The sequence below is a fragment of the Pterocles gutturalis genome, unplaced genomic scaffold, assembly GCF_000699245.1.
Source record: "Pterocles gutturalis isolate BGI_N339 unplaced genomic scaffold, ASM69924v1 scaffold9103, whole genome shotgun sequence".
NCBI classification, from domain to species: Eukaryota; Metazoa; Chordata; class Aves; order Pterocliformes; family Pteroclidae; genus Pterocles; species Pterocles gutturalis.
Genome location: NW_010117995.1, coordinates 1 through 17195, shown reverse-complemented (window position 1 = coordinate 17195; position 17195 = coordinate 1). Strand labels below are relative to the sequence as shown.

Below are 17195 nucleotides of genomic sequence, written 5' to 3'. Positions count from 1 at the left end.
CGCTCTTCTGCACATTTCTGACAGTTGGTAAAACTGGAGAAGGTTTTGCATCTGCTGTGGCAGTTTTCCTTGGAACATTATTGTTGAAGTAACCGATGAGCTCTGCCTATCAGCAAGTGGGTCCTGGAGAAGCCTGGGGAGAAAGAGGAAGGTACCATTGATGCTTTCAGCAGTAGACTGTATTATGATTCTTCACATTTGGGGGGCATCTGCTTCCTCTCTCCAGAAATGGAGTAGGGAGTGGCTCTGTTCTTTGTGAGGGTTTCACTCAAGACCCAAAGAAGAGGACAAGCAGAACCCTGAGCCCCTATTTGGTATCCGCAGCCATTGAAAACAGACATGCACGCTTTGATTCAGCTCGCTCTTGTCTGATAATTGTCTGGGATCTTGGCCATTAAATTTTGAAAATCCCTCACTTCAACAGTAAAAGGAGTGCTTCTAGTTCTAAAATTCACAAAAATAATTTTACTTGAGTTCCATGCTTGTTCTTCCACAGTATATTCCTTTTTAGTAGTTAAAGCATATGTGCTAAAATTTAAGTGAGTAAAATATTTAAGTATGCTTAACCCTTAGTAGAGTTCAGGCCTTCTTTCTGCAGCGTTAAGTAGTATGTGGGTTGCTTGGACTTTTCCCCGGAGAAACATCTGCTGAAGATCCTGACAGTTGTACTTGAAGCTTGGCCAGCTTGGTTGTACGGCGCTCAGATGTTCCCCGGTGTTCCTCCCTGTTGTTTGGGTGGAATATCACAGAGAATGGTATGACAGAGGGCTTGGTATCATCTACTTTTTCTCTCCAGCAAGCACAATAAAATCAGGTGTTCTGGTCCTATTTAAGTGTGCAGGGGCAGAACTGCTGTTTAACGGTGCTTTTTGGTACGTGATAAGGTGTAGAGGTGCTGTTTAGGAACAATATCTATCAATAACTTGGAACTCTCTTTCTTGTAAGAATCTCTGCTCTGTTAAAATCAAAAGGATGAGGTGAGGTGTACCTGTACATGAACAGAAACTCTTGCATGTCCTGATTTGGACAATACCTCGGCCCAGGAGGATACCAGCTCCTCCTGTCACATTCCTGGAGTGTGACGTTGCCTCAAAAGCAAAGTAGAGAATGCCTGAAAATAGTTTGGCTTCTAAGCTGCCATCAAAAGACTTTTTTTCCTGAACTGTTGAAAACGAATTAAATTGGGATAGAAACTCAGTCGTTGTAAACTCTAATGCACATTTCTGTAGCTCGTATTGTGGGGGGTTTTTTCACCTTTTAGGTGTCTGTAATTTCAGCTTCGTACACTGAACACAGGTTGAAGATGAGCAATTCTGACATTGTCCTTAGTGTGATTTGGTAGCCTGCAAAAAAGGAACTTGGCAATGAATCAAGGTAAAAGACAGCAAGACAGACATTGTCCAAGGGAGGGGGTGAGAAGGAGATGAGCAATTCTGACATTGTCCTTAGTGTGATTTGGTAGCCTGCAAAAAAGGAACTTGGCAATGAATCAAGGTAAAAGACAGCAAGACAGACGTATTGTCCAAGAGAGGGGGGAGAAGGAGTTGAAGTAATGCAGACATGGGGGGGTGAGAGGAGAACTAAATAATCAAACGGTGAATTGCCAATAGTGAAGGGCCACAAAAAGAGCTTGTCTCTTGTGCACTTCTGCAAAACCGTGGCTGTTTATTATTTGTTTTCTGTGAAATACATACTGTGTTTAAAAAAGGAGATCTCAAATGCTTACACAGGAGGAGGATATGTAATTCCTGAGGAAATGATGACTGCCAGTGAGAAGGGAATAGATCTGCACTTTTGTAAATGGGAATACTGGTAGTGTGAAGACTTTTTCTTAAACCTTACCTGAATCTAGTTTGTTTTTTCTTCTCTCAAAGAAGAAAAAATCTTCAGCTTCAGTTTTATTAGTAGAGTCATCAGTCTTCTGGTCACTGAGAAGTGAGTGGCACACTGGAAGTAAGCAGTTGTAGGCATCATTTTGAAGGTAGATTTCCTTTTTGGAATTCCCAAAAGCTTAATAGTCAAATATATGAGAGATTTGAGCATGCAAAACAATTTTTCTGCTGGTGCGGTCCGCATATTGCAATACAGATTTGAGCCAAAGAGAAAACGCTACAACCGGCTTACGAAAAAACTTGGGTTTTGTGTTTGCAGGTTTTTTTAGCTGCTTGACTTTTTTATTCTTATAAAATATTAAGGAGATGCTGCAGCTCATGGTCACAGAGTTGGGGAAGTTTTGTCGTAGCTGAACTGTATCTACTTCTTAGTTAAAAAAAAAAAGCTTACTCTGAAAGATCAACTCCTTCAGCTGTATCAAAGAAAATGGGAGAAGTCTCTTGTAATGACTGTTCAAGCAATTGGGCCTCTTGCTACAAGAGGTGCTGGAGTGTGTCCAAAGGAGGGCAACGAAGCTGGGGAAGGGTCTGAAGAACAAGGCTTATGAGGAGCAGCTGAGGGAGCTGGGGGTGTTTAGTCTGGAGAAGAGGCTGAGGGGAGCCTGAAAGGAGGGCGTAGCCAGGTGGGTGTTGATATCTTTTCCCCAAGTAACAAGCAATAGATCGAGAGGAAGCAGCCTCAAGTTGCACCAGGGGAGGTTTAGGTTGGATATTAGGAAACGTGTCTTCACCTAAAGTGTTGTCAAGCACTGACACAGGCTGCCCAGGGCAGCGGTGGAGTGACCATCCCTGGAGGTGTTTAAAAGACGTGTAGATGTGGTGCTTGGGGACATGGCTTAGTGATGGCCTTGGCAGTGTTGGGTTTGTGGTTGGACTCAATGATCTTAAAGGGGTTTTCCAGCCTAAATGATTCTGTGATTCTAAAGTTTCCATGTTTGGTTTTCAGTATTGATAGGCAGTTGTATTTAATAGGAAGCAAACTGTTTCTGGACAAACAATGCTTGTGGTGTTAATACACTAAAGCTCTTTGCTAAAGTAAGATTGGAAACTGACATTACTATATGTTTCAGTGGTTTTTAAAGCTGTGAAATTGAATAATTTGAGTACTTAATTGGTGTCTTTTCCCCATGTTGGGGCAAAATCGTATATCTTAGGGGGCTGGCACTCAAATCATAACACCTTTTCAATCTGCAGTTGTTAATCTAAGTGTCTGAAATCAACCTGCAATAAAGTTGAATGACTACGTGTTTTTCAGGGGTGTCTTGGTGAGACTGGAAGGATGCAGCCATCCTGTTGTTATGAAAGGCTTGTGTGCAGAATGTGGCCAGGACTTGACTCAGTAAGTATTCTCAGCTCTTTTTTCCAGCTGCTTCTTGTGATTAGAGATCCAAGCTCTTCTTTGTTCTTCATTTACTTCTTTGTTTCTTTGTTCTGAGTCTTGGTAGTTGTGAATCATACCCATAAGGGTAGCTGAAGTTGTAGATACTGTAGTAGGGACCGAGAATAGTATTCATACTGCCTAACGTAAGTAGGGCTACTTGGACTGCTCCTGTAAGGAAAGTTGAGAGGGAATTTCCTCTAAAAGTTAAAATTTCAGCAGAAAGCACTCTTTTTCACATTTACTTAAAAAAAAACCCCAAACATATCTGTTGAGATTGACTCATAAAATTCTTGCTTAAAGTTGAGTGGACTGAGTGTATTAATTTTTGATCTAATGTGATCAAAACAGTGATTAATAGTGTAATTATTTAATACAGTATATTTCTTTACTGAAAAATTACTACTTATAGGCAGGAATTATTGTTCCTTGTGGATAAAACCAAAACATGAAGAGGATATAGGCAAGATCTGTGCCACTGTTGCAAATTTTCTTAATTTACTTTTGCTATTTACACAAGGCACTTGTTTTGTCACCCTGAAGTCTTCAAATATGTGCCCTCTTTCTCCTTATATGTCACTGTAGTCACAGATCTATTGCTTAGAACAGTATTTTCTTTTAGCCATTACAGGGGTTCATAACTAGGGACATGAGTTAATAAGATGCCATGTGGGTACTGGAGTTCCAGTTCGTATTACAACTTTATGACTTAATAACTGTGCATGCTCTTTCTGTGGAGATAAATGTAGGGTAACTTACTGCCTTAGGTAGAAAATGTAAAGAGCACGCATACAGACATAAATTCTCATCACAGTGTATCCTACCTTGCTTCTATGGACTCATAACTGAGGTTGAGAGTAGTCAGGTGTGTCAACAGTAACTGAATAAACCTGAGAGTTTTATCTGTGCAGGTATAAATAGCTGTGAGGTAATACCAGTCTCATTCGTGTGACCTTGCCTCGTTTGTACTGTGTCTGAACGGGAGCTAGCGTGTCTCCAGTGTTTGCAGTTTAAGGCTTCGGAACTGTTCTCATTTTTTTTGGTGAAATATTCTGCCATGGAACTAAAGGAATTTAAGCCTTAGGCCAAAAAGAAAGCAAATTCAAAAGATTATTGTATTTCTCTTTTGTGCTGTCTCATTGCTAATACAGTTGGTAAAAAGAATGTTTCTTATGCATATCAAATTACTAATTCAACAGCTGTTTTCCAAAATGGACTGTGTAGTAGCCTAGATTTTAGAAATGAATGTTGCATGCTCATTTCATTCGGAAGGAAACACTTGTTTCATTTTAATTCATACTCATTATTAAGAAGTATTTTGCAAGCATTATCCCATAAACCAGTGCAAGTGGACTGACTATTGAAAATGTTAGGTAGTCCAGTTAATGGTAGATATAACTTTTAATGAAAAGTTGACTCTTAATATTTTGTAAACAAGTATTATTTGGCAAAACAACAAACCTAACAAAAAGTTAAGATAATAGTGAATACGGCTCTGCCTGCCCTGAATGAATACCTGATTAGGGGTTTGAATACAGTCACATCTAAATATTGCTGTGCTGCTGTTCTTTCATTACAAATCTAGATAAATTCAGGGCATGCAGCGAATTCATTCCGTTTTCTTAGTTAATACTCCTCTGCCTCAGACCACATCTTCATTTTGTGCAAAGTGGCTTATACTTCTGGAAGAATGTGTTAGGTCTGCTGAGCCGACATCAGAAGGCAGTTAGAAAGAATCAGCGCTTTACTTGCTCGAAGAAAAGTGCGTACAGTTCAGTTCACTGGGTGAGCTGGGTGTTAGAGGTTAATCCTTTCTATTACACAATTCGTATGCTCATTCAACAAATGGGCTGAAAACAGTTCACCTTTTCTTAAAGGCTCATTTAGAATACCGTTTAGTTGTGTATACAAGAGGTGTTCTGAACTGGAAGTCAAGGATATAAGATGCTAAAATGTGTGTGTAGACTTTGGACCAAATTAGATATGTCTTTTGTTTCTGGGAATCAGTGCTTCCAAATGCTACGGTACAGTCAAAGCATGTCTGTCTGTGATTGTGTCTGCCTCAACACAGCTCAGTACCATTTATTTTTTTTCCTCAGGAGCTTGCTTGTCATGAATTGAAAACTGGGTGAAGTTTAGCTCTGGCTGGAGATCTGATAGGAACTTTTGTCCTTGGTGGGACAGATGCCTGGGAGAATTAAAAGATGGGCATTTGTCACATAGGACAGGATTTGCACAGTAGTATTTTTAATGTTGGTGGGCCATAAATAATGTCTTTAAATGTCAGAGTTCCCAACAAATTGATCTGTGTAAGCTGGAAAGTAGTGATACTGACACTATGGGGGTTACTAGGTCAATTTTCAAGGAATTTAATACTGGTGTGTGTACATAAAGAGTAACTTTGCCTATCCTTTGCTTAAATTGATTTCATAGTCTGGCTTGGAGAAAAGTAGATATTTGCATGCTGAGTGATTGCAAAAAAAAAAAAAGGAAAGGAATAGTTTTAACTTTGAATGGTTTGGTAGTTAGACTTAGTTTATAACTGTTTTCTAATGCCAGTCAATACATAGATGTCTGTTTCGTCTGAGTGTCAGTTTTCACAAAATAATTATATGGAAGCATAACTAATTCCAGTGACTTTTTGCAAGGTTTTTATGGTGAGCTACTTTGATCTCTCTATCCATTTTGTTCAGTAACTTGCATTAATGAGAATTTGACAGAGTGTATTAGTCAAAATAGCTCTTTTTAATTGCCGTTTTTTGATGATGACTGGTTTGGTACTACAGATTTTAGTGTGTTCAACTTTTCACTAGACTATTCCTTTCCCTTTTGATGCTGCTTTTCCCTGTGTGATTAGGATACGAAGCAAGAATGGAAAGCAGAACGTGCCATTATCTACAGCAACTGTGTCTATGGTTCACAGTGTCCCAGAACTGAAAGTTAGCTCTGAGGTAAGCACCATTATGCCTTTTTTTTAATTCATGCCTTTTACTGTATCTCCATAGTTGAGAAGCTTAATTATAGGAGTTTCTTCAATCTTGTATATACTTCCTACAGAAAGTTTGGTTTCCCTTTCAAGAGGAATTTTGTGTTGAACATCAGCAGTCCAGGGTTCTCCTGTGTTAACCGTAGTGCATTGTTAACAGGTTTTCTGGTGGGTTTTAGAGCTGTGCACTGAAAAGATGGCACTTCTGTGACAGCAACCTGAAAAGTTACTGCTTTAATGGTTTTGTCTCTAAGAAACAGCAATTTCTGGAAGGTTCTGTTTCCAATAGCTGAAATTCATTCAAAGCTTGCAGTGTCTTTGAAACCTAGCTTGACCCTTCACCTTGAAATTGGTCCCACTAGTACAGAAATGATAGCTTGTCTGCAACTTACCTGTAAGTTAAATTTATTTCATTATTTTTCAAATAGTCCATTTGGCTGACTTATAAAAATATACCTGTTCATCCCTCAGTTTCTTTAGAGAATGAAGCAAGTTTATTTTGAAGATAAACATTCCATTTATCTTCCTTACCCATTTTATCTTTTTTTACCTTTTTTATGTTGCCTGTTGCTCTTTTTTTTTTTGGTAACTTGTCAAAGAACACCAATGAGAAGAAATGTGAAGAAGATATAAGCAGGTAGAAATGTCCTCATCATAGAGGAGTGTTTCAGAGGATAATTTGCACTTGACTCCTGCTTCTTCATAGTGCTCCGCTTAACTTTGCTTTGGAGTTTAGCTGTCCTGTGGGTAACACTGCAGCTTGCTATCAGAAGTGGTCAAAGTGAATACGGAGCTTAACCTGGTACTTTGGAAGTTTGTAAATATGTACAAGAGGTGTAAACTTTAACTCAGATATACTGGAGTATAAGGTCTTTGATATCAGTGGCCACATAAAACTACATAATCTAGCAATGTTTGAAGGCATATATTCTTTAAGCTCAGGTTGACATTTATAATTATGTCTGTCATTAGCAGCTTGAGTTTTGTACTCAGCCTAGTGTTGTCAGCGTATTGTGCATAGCTAATTGATACAAAATTCCTGAACGCAGCAGCCAAAGATTTCTGAGCTACTGATGAACTTTGTCTGTTGTGTACTCCAAAGCTGCTGCTATTTCCTCTCAAAATTCTTGCCCTTAAATTAATTTGATGATTACTTATTAAATTTAGAAGTTGTTCTGTTGAATTTATCAATTTGAAGAGTTAATAGTGTCACAAAGATCTGAGAGTAGATCTTGAGAATTTTTTTTCTGTAGAAAAATTACGGACAAAGGTCAGGCATTGGAACAGGCTGCCCAGGGCAGTGGTGGAGTCACCATCCCTGGAGGGGTTCAAGAAACGTGTGGATGTGGTGCTTGGGGACATGGGTTAGTGGGTTGGGTGGTGTTGGGTTGACGGTTGGACTTGATGATCCTTGAGGTCTTTTCCAACCTCTATGATTCTGTGATTCACTACAGTTATGTTGAAGCATCATTTCTCATGCAGTTAGGTTATAGCAGAACTTCTCCAAGTTTACAGCACACAAAAGTTGTGAATATTTTGTTACAGCAAGCTGAGCAGCTAGGAAGAGAAGATCAGCAGCGACTACATCGAAATCGAAAACTAGTGCTTATGGTAGATTTGGACCAGACGCTGATCCATACTACGGAACAGCACTGCCAACAAATGTCTAATAAGGTAAGTATGTGGTGTTAGCTTTGAAGTCAAAGTAACAACCGGACTGTTTCTACCAATATTTAAATGATGGTTCTTTAAGAAAACATTCTGTGCTTAGGTAAAACTGTAGTTGAACAATAACAGAAAATGAGAAACAAGTCTTCTGAAGCATGTTCCTTTTCTTATCTACATTTAAATTGACAGTTTTCTTTCTTCCATTTATGCTTTCCTGCACTTTTCCATTCCAGTCACTTTAAGCGAGAAGTTTCAGGTAGCTTTTTTTAATCTCTGCTTTCCTTACTTTACAATTCACAAGCTGAGTACTGAGTAATGAGACTTTTTTGCCTCCAAGTCTGAGGCAGATACAGTGAGTGGTTTGAAGTCCTGTGTGCTTCTGCATCTCTCATTCCATGAATGTGTCTAGTGATTTTTTTTCAGTTTCATTTTCTGGGGGGAGATTGTGTGTTGCTGTTTAATTTCTTCATGCAACACTTGTCATTATTTCCCAAGTTTTCAGACTTTAAAACAAGAAGCACATTAGAATGTGTCTACAGTGTCTTGTACAGGACAAATTCAAACTCCGCTCTCCTGCAAACTGCAATTGCTTAGTTCCTCTTTCTTTCCTCTTGCCGTTTGCTCATGTCCAGTAGGTTCAGCGTGTGTTTGCACCTACTAGCAAAAAAAAAAAGCTGTAGTTGTACTTTGCGATTGAGAGAAAAGGGAACAGCTTAAAGATTGAAAAACCTTCTGTACTTGAAAGACCGTCTTAATCTGTATAAATGCATGGTTTGAAGAAAAAAAAAATAGTATTTTGAGATTTTTAACTGGGATCTTTATCTGCAAACATTCTCCCTGGTTTGCTATCTGATGGTATGTTTCCATAGACACAATGTGTTTTCATCCAACAAAGTTTTTCTTTGAGCTCTGTATGTACTGAAACTGAGTGAAGTTCACTGAGTAGTACTCATTGGAGTGAGATCTTGAACTTTCTGAGCAATTTCTCAAGTTGCTTTTTTCAGATTGGTTTGCCATAAGTAAGGATTCAAATGAAAGTTACTTTGATCATAAACTTTTCAACAGTGCAGCTTCTTGCATTTGAAAAACTTGGTTTTGGACTGTCTGGCACAGAGCAAGAGATGTGCTTTGAATTTTATTCATCCACATCATCTTTGTGGCCAAAACTTGCTTTAGCCTCAGCAGATGGAATAAAAGTAGTGGAAGTGATGGAAGAGGGTAATTCTGGAATGCTGGCAGGTTTGTTTGTTATTTTGATAATATGAAACATACTTTTTCTTCTAGGGAATATTTCATTTCCAGTTAGGTCGAGGTGAGCCTATGTTGCATACTCGTTTGCGCCCTCATTGTAAGGAATTCCTGGAAAAAATTGCCAAGCTGTATGAATTACACGTTTTTACTTTTGGCAGCAGACTGTATGCGCATACAATTGCAGGTGAGCAGTATGTTACATTTAACAATATTTATGTAATCAGCATTCATACTCGTGTAACTAGTTTTTTTTCTGTGGTTGTTTTCAAGTATTTATTCTTTGCTTTGTGCAAAAACACTTCCTAAATAGTCCTGTAAGCAGAATTCTTGGCTCGTTTACGAGGCAGTCCCTGTATGGCATGTACTTTTAGAAATAATCCTTTTTTCCCATCAGACGCGTGCTTTTTTGTTTCCTTTATGGTCAGAATGCAGCGTGACAACTTAGGCCTTCCTGTTGAATTACATGAGAAATGATGCTGGTGGGCTCTAAAAATGATCTGCAACATCACTTGTCTTAGAAATCTAAAGCAACAGTTCAACAAAAATGAACAACATGAAATTATCTCCTCCTGTGGGGACCTGCACCACCATGCTCCCACTGTGTCCTTTCACCAAAGGAAGTTTGGCTGTTATAAATCAATTTACAGCAGTTCTAGTTGTGTCCGGAAGCTGAGATGTGCTTATTTGAGGAACAGTACAGATCTAACAGTATTTTCACATATTCTTCTCAAGAACTTAGAAATATTTTCTCCTAGTAACTAAAAACTTGCATTTAAATTATAGCAACAGTAGTCTCAGGTGTGGGTCACCCTCTGAAATGTTTTATTTTTTTTCAACAAGCATAAAAGAAACCTGCCCTGTTATGCAAGCATGTCGGTCAAATTCGTGTTAGGAATGTGACCATGCTTTTGAACTGTAAAACTGGCTTTCACCTTGTGTTGAGTCTTCCTTGAGAGAGTAGCATTTTCACCTCAGACTTTTCTTTATTTCTGTTGGACTAAGATGATATAACTAACAGCGTTTTAGGTTCTGACTCTGCATGTCAAACTGTCCTTGCTTTTGTTCCATATTTCCTAGCTTTTTCTTTGAAGTTGACTTTCACAGCTTTCTTTTTTGGTGTCATGTTGCCATGAGTGCCTTGAGCAATGCTATCCTGATGATCCCACTTCTTGGCGAGAAAGGAAGTTTCCCAAATAGTTAGAGAAGAACGGTTTAGAAAATAATTGTGTGATTAGGCAATTATGTATGCATGTGAAGCAAGCCACAGAAGATGCTGGTAATGACAAGTAAGAGACTTCTGTAACCAGAAAGCAACACCTCTTTGTGGACTCCAACTAATTCTCCTTGAAATAAAGTTCCAGAGAGGCACGTCCTGTCCAAGTCAACGTTTCTACATTATTCAGTATTTATTGGCTGAGTTGTTTGAAGAATATTCCTAAAACTTTGTCTCGCCGTTGGATTATACATTGTGTACTGCTAATGCATTGACACTTTTGTACCCTGCTGTCCTTCTCAGAATGTGGTTATTTCTTGTGTAGCAAGAGGGGAATGAATGGTTTTCTTAAATACCTGGTAGTAAGAAAGGGATGAGCAATCTTCCTCACTTGCATCTGTGTGCCAACATCTGCATGTGGCTTAAGGTCAGATGTATACCAAGCACAGTCAGAAGATAGCAAATATGCTTCAGAGCAGGGAGAAGAATGGCTTGCAGAGGTAGTTGCCTCGTGACGAGTAAGTGCTTCCCCTGTGATCTTCTCTCAATGTGTGATGTGGCCCTGTGTTTGCTAACTTTGATCTGAAATTTGGGTTGCCCTGCAGTCCCTATGCTAGCACAGGATGATACTTTGAATTTGTGAAGCCTGTTTGTGGCATTGTGCTTGAGCTGCTCCATCTGCTCGGCAGAGGAAATAACCACCAAATGAGCAAATTAGGGTATTGCTGCTTCCTGGCATCCCCAGAATTTGGGATTTTTGCCTGAAGCTGTCTAAGCTCATCAAAAGCATTCAAACTCCAAATGGAATACTTGTACAGTGGTGATGATAGTTTCAGCTGAAATATGTTGGTGTGAAGAAACAATTATAGCCTTTGGTCCACATCCTCCCCAAGATGCAGTAGCAGAGAAAGAGATAGCTAATACATATAGAGAACACTTGATGGCAGTATGGCTTAAATGATTTCTCACAGGGAGCTGTCAGTTTGGTGTTTTACCCTTGGCCCTGTGTTACATAAAGGAAGGACTTGTAATAAACTGCCAGAAATGTATTTTGTAAGAAAAAGGTGGTTTTCTTAGGTCCTCTGTATACATCCTATATTATTTTTTTTGTAAAATGCGAACTCTGAGCTGTTCCCTCTGTGGCCTGGAAGGCTTTTTCGTCATTTTGCAAATAGATGACATCTTGTCAGTCCTTTTCTCTCATCCCAGCTGTCTCCGATCAGCTGTTAAGTGGGATTAGCTGATGTTTGTAAACACCCTTCATGTCTGCTGAAGTGATTTGTCCTAACCCCTTTCCTAGTCTGACACATTTACAAAGTAGTATCTTGCAGTACATGTATGAATATGAGTTTGGGATTCTATAATCTAGAACTTCCTGTAATATTTCTCTTCTACATAATTACTTTGACCAATTGTTACTTAATTTTTTTTTCTTACTCTTCATAAGAGAATTTCAATGTATTTAATACTGAAGTTGGCTTAAATGCTGGTTGTAAAAGACAATACCACTGTGAATTTTGTGTTCAGAGGCCACTAGGCAACAATAAAGCAAGGTGAAATCACTCTTAATAGTGGAATTTAAAAAGTAGGACTAAGTTGAGGGCATTCATATGTATGGCTTGTTAGAGCAAGTATATTGCAGTATATATTTCACTGAATAGTTGTCGGGATATGTGTGTATATGGAATCACCAGTGTCTGAAGGTGCTATTGAAAGATTGGGTCAACAGCTCTTTCCAGGTTCTCAAGTAGGACCTGAAGTAGAATTGGAGGTGACCCGATTCTTCAGAAATTCAATTTTTAAAACAACTTCTTCAAATTCATGGTGGATTCTTCTCTTACATCGCTTCTATTAGGAATTGCTATTAAATTCAATCTCTCTAAGATTTGAGATTTCCCTAGAATGAGTTGGCTACTTTTGAACATTGCATCTTGTGATTTTTTTTTTGACTTGACAAATCTTGTTTACAAGTTTGTTTTTCTAAGAGAGTTTATTTAAGGTCCAGTAACACAGCTTGTTACTGTGTGTGCAAAGACTTAATCTGAGATACTGGAAAGCAAACAACTTGGGGGAGTAGTCTCTGCTGGGTAAGTCTACTGAATAGTCCCTCATGAAATGGCAGTCAAAGGATAATAGTAGTGTCTCCAGTTTCTTCAAGAAACTACTTAGAGGCATACTTAGCACATTGTGTAATATGGGAATAAATGGAAGCTCGGTTTTGATTTGAAACAGCAACTCTGACCTCAGTCAAGTTCTACAAAAGGCTTTATTTTTTTTTTAAACAGACTTACAAAATGAGAAATTCATCAACACTTATCCTTCTGCTGTAATGATTTGTACAAACTAATACTTCTCCAATTAAAAAAAAAAATTCAGTTAAGAAAAAAATAAGTTATCACCACTAAGGCAGCAAACTGTGACCGTAATAATTTTTCAGCATGTGGTGGGAAATGGATAGGAATAAATAAATGAATGAAACAAGAGTACATCTCAGGAACACTTTTGCTGTTTCTGTATACTGGATGAGTTTGTATATAGACCTTTTCATCGCTCCGAAGTCACATAAACTTGCAGGAAAATGCCTCCCCCCTGAAAAGTGACATCATCTAAACAGATGCTTTTTTGGCAGTCTGTATTGTCTTTTTTTAAAGAAAAAGCCACCAATACTTCAGAAGGTGTCATCCACTTGAAACCTGCAGCTTTGTTAGTAAAGGTTAAAATCCAAACACTGTACTGTCATAAAATTCTAAATTTTTCAGGATGTAGGTAGTGAAAAGATTTTTATTTTGAAGGTGGTAGAGTGTTTCATAATGAGAGTTTGGGGGTTTCCCAGTTCTTTTTGTTACTGGAAGCAGTATAATAATTATTTTATTTTTTAAATAAAAATGTTAAATCTTGGACTTAGTTTTATTTTAGAGGGCCTATCTGCATCTACATATTTTTGGTGTCAAGTTTTTATTTCTTCAGATTTATGTTCTGTTTGCAATCGTAAACCAACTAAAAGTTAAAGTTTTAACTATCAGTATGTGTGATCTAGCCACTAGGAGTCTTGCTTGCTCTTGCTTGGAGTAGAATCGCTAAATAAATGAGTGAAAAGCCAATATAGCCTTTTCAAAGATTTAAAGGTGATATCAATGTACTATTGAAGAAAACAAACGGTGTATGACAAATGAAATGTTATCTGCCATTTCACTGAAACGTGAAGACATCAGGATTGTGTCTGTTCTATTGATTCAGTTGGCTAGGCAGCATCCAAAAGAAACCAAACGGGTGGAGACATGTGAAGAACTTCCCTAAAAGACCAGTGCTGGTTTGGGTTTTGCTATTCATGTAGCTTAGTTTTGAAAGACCCAACTCTCAAGATGGGCTTTTATCTTTGCGGGTGCACCTCTGGTGAGCTGTATCCTCAGTGTATTTTTAGGGAATTATCGAGGGGAAAAGTATTAAAATGAGTAAGTCTTTACCGGCGTGTTATTGAAAAACTCCAAAACATGACCTCATCTCTAATCCCTGGCAGCCAGGGTTTCAGTGTTTGGGCTTTCTTAGTTCAAATTTGTTTTCTCACAGTTTTAGATGGACAACTCTGCAACTGAACACCTCATTGTGGTTTTGCCATTTAATCAGTGCACTCCTGTCCAATTTAGTGTAGAGAGTCTCTGTGTATTCAGCTAATTAGTAGAAGAGAGTTTCACTGGGGAGAACAGCAACTTGTATGACAGCTTATGTAGTTTGTCAAAATATCTGTGTGTATGGCAATAAATCTTTGTAGCTAATTCTCTGAATTCATTATGCCTAGGTACTGCAAGGGTCTCACTACAGGGGATGATTCTACGAGTTTGCAGCAATTCTTAAGCATAGTCGGGTGAGTTAAGGTTGAACCTCTGTCCTTAACTCGGAATTTTCTTGCTTTTATGGGTTTTAAGTTATTCCAATTACATATTGATATTAAACACATACAGGATCAACTTTTCAGAAGTGATGACTGATTTTTTTTTTTTAATTTATACCCTCTGTTTTTGAAGACCCAACTTAACGTACCCCTGGGAGCTGGACTTGTAAAAGGAGTTGAACATGTGTTCTGTGCAAATCTCAGAGCTCCTCAAAAGAAAATTAGTTTGTCATTAGAGTCTGTAGTCATTCTGAACTCTGGTTCTGGCTGTAAGATGGCCACCATTTAAAATAAAATAAAGTAAAACTTTAAAAAATTGTTCCCTGATAAGTATTGACTGCATTGTATTGTTCATAAGAGTAATGAGAAGTTGCTGCTAACTTCAATGTAAATTCAGTAAAATGAAAAATTTGGATTAGTGTGTAAATGCCAGTTTCTTTCTAAGCAATTATGTGGCTGTCATCTGCTCATGAAGATGAACTTCATTCTTGGAGGCCAGGTTCAGAAGCATGTGCATGTGTGTTTGTACACTCAAGTCACCATTTTCCTAAAGAATGGCATTTTATCTTGCTTTAAGCTCAGCTAGCACAATAATGGCATTTTATCCTGCTTTAAGATCAGCTAGCACAGCTTCTCCTGTTTTGTTTTTAGTGTCTTTTTTTAAGGAGTGCAGTCAGAAAAGTTCCTGCAACTGGGCCTAAATATTTCTAGGGATCCCAGGATATATTCATTATATTAAATGTATTCATGTATTTGTTAGAGGTACAACTTAAAACCTACAAATGCAAGAGCTCCGGCTGAAACCTTCCCTTAACTTGCCCATTGTGCTTAAGTATTGCAGCACATTGCCGACTCTTGTGAGACTTCTCTGCAGTCCCTAGGCATAATGAGCTAAGGAGAGCCTTTAGCTTTAAAGAACCACCTGTAGAGAGAGAAATATAAGTTGTGAAAATCATGCGCATCTGTCACCTGCTGTATCTCTTTCAGCCCAATTTCTTTGGCTGTAACAAATTTAGTTATTTTGTGGCTATATTGAAAGAAAATGAGATTTTTAAAATTAATCCCACTGCATTAGTTACGAATACTTGATGTACTGTCTTACCCTTTCCCCCATATAGCATCTCTTACCTTAAAATTGTCTGTTAGTTAAACTGCTGTTGCACAGATTAAAAAAGCTGAATTATATGGAACACAAACAAGGAACAAACATCTTGAACCTTAACTTCTTAATTTCTTCTTTCAAAAGGATTTTTGGACCCTGAAAAGAAGCTTTTTTCCCATCGGATATTGTCAAGGGATGAATGTATTGATCCATTTTCTAAAACTGGGAATCTTAGGTATGTATGTGGGTCTTGTGCATTAAACGAAACAGGATGACAGAGACAGAAAATGCTAAATAGAGTTAAAAATTGCTTCCTCTGTACTTAACATGTTTATAGTTCTTCCTTATTTGCCTCTTAAATATGAACACTGTTTCAATAAAACTGAGATGTTAGGCATTTCATCTACTGAATGTGTTCTGTGGTGCTATAACAGTAAAAATGTGAAGCAGTGGCAGCCTATTTTCACTTATACTTTTTATTCTTGTAATAACCATATTTCCATTTCATGGCTTGTGATCTTGTATAATGGCTTGTATGTTGTGGTTTTTTTAAATGAAACCAAAATTCTCAGTTTGAAGTTAATTCATATTTGAATATGTAGTGTTCTGGCTTTCAAATGTGTTATATAGCTAGCAGCTTCTGTTCTGCAGTGTTTCTTGAAATTAGGTCATCGAGAGCTGTGAATTCATATTCTAGTCTAAATTCAGGTTCTGATCTTTTTCAGAGTATAAAGCCAAAATTTTTTTTCTAAAAGACAGATGTGTTTAGTATTTCATAAAGGTAGATTAAAAATTATTGCTTCCTCAGCATCAGACCACAGCAAACAAGAAGCTTTTTTTTCTTCTCTTGCTCTGTTTTCATATGCACGTGTGTGTCCTAAGTACTCTACCTCCTCTGCCTAGGTGATAAAAGTATTAGTACTTTTTGCTTCCCTTGTCTAAGATTGAATGAGTCTATGCTTAAAAACTGTTCTTCTGTCTTTTTCCTAGTTATATATAGCTAGCGTATTGTCTGTGTGATAGTTGGCTTTGGTCTGTTTGTTGACATAAACTGTGAAAACTAGACCGAAATGTTATAATGCTTTGTTTTGCAAAGGCTTGTTGGTTCCTGCTTCTAGCCTTTGGGATAGAGATTTAAAAACAGCTATTTCCTTTTTTTTTAACTTTAATTAGTTTGAATATTGTATTTTGAACTCTCTAATTTTAATAATGCTGATTGGTTTTTGTAAGTTCTTGTATCAAGCTTTCCTGCAGACATGCTCTTAATAAGCCACAACGTCAACAGAAACTGCTTTCATTGATAGTATTGATTTCTGCAGCTGGATTCATTTTATCGACTGTTTTGTCTCTTAGAGATCTCTTCCCATGTGGGGATTCCATGGTTTGCATCATTGATGATAGAGAGGATGTTTGGAAGTTTGCACCCAATTTGATAACTGTGAAGAAATATGTATACTTCCAGGGGATAGGAGATATTAATGCACCTCCTGGATCAAGAGAAATTCAAATGAAGAAGAACGGTAATTATATAGATTTTCAACCACTTTTACAACTTTTCCAATGTGATTGATGTAAGTCATTGTGGTGGTCTGCTAGTATTGCTGTTGCCTTCAGATGAGCAATCCTAGGCTGCTGTAGTTGACAGAGTGCTTCTGCAGCACAAATGCAAGTAGCTCAGTGAAACTGGGCTGTTTTTATCGATAACTTTCCTTTTGGTGGGTGACCACAGCAAAAGTGGAGTGCTGGTAATAGCATTTTGGCTGTTACGACTGGAGTGCTAATGTGGCAATGCACCAACTTGTTCAAGAATCATAGA

At 38.0% G+C, this 17195-nt stretch overlaps 1 protein-coding gene across 1 annotated transcript in view; it reads left to right on the top strand.

The window, feature by feature from the left end:
- Positions 1-16899, top strand: part of LOC104463623 (RNA polymerase II subunit A C-terminal domain phosphatase-like) — a gene marked incomplete at its 3' end in the record, with an annotated part of 17746 nt that extends 847 nt beyond the window's left edge. The window contains exons 2-7 of the mRNA XM_010076029.1: positions 3148-3231; positions 6128-6221; positions 7802-7930; positions 9209-9359; positions 15524-15614; positions 16733-16899. Coding sequence (XP_010074331.1) covers positions 3148-3231; positions 6128-6221; positions 7802-7930; positions 9209-9359; positions 15524-15614; positions 16733-16899 — 716 coding nt within the window. The remainder of the gene's footprint in view (positions 1-3147; positions 3232-6127; positions 6222-7801; positions 7931-9208; positions 9360-15523; positions 15615-16732) is intronic.
- Positions 16900-17195: the final 296 nt, after the last annotated feature.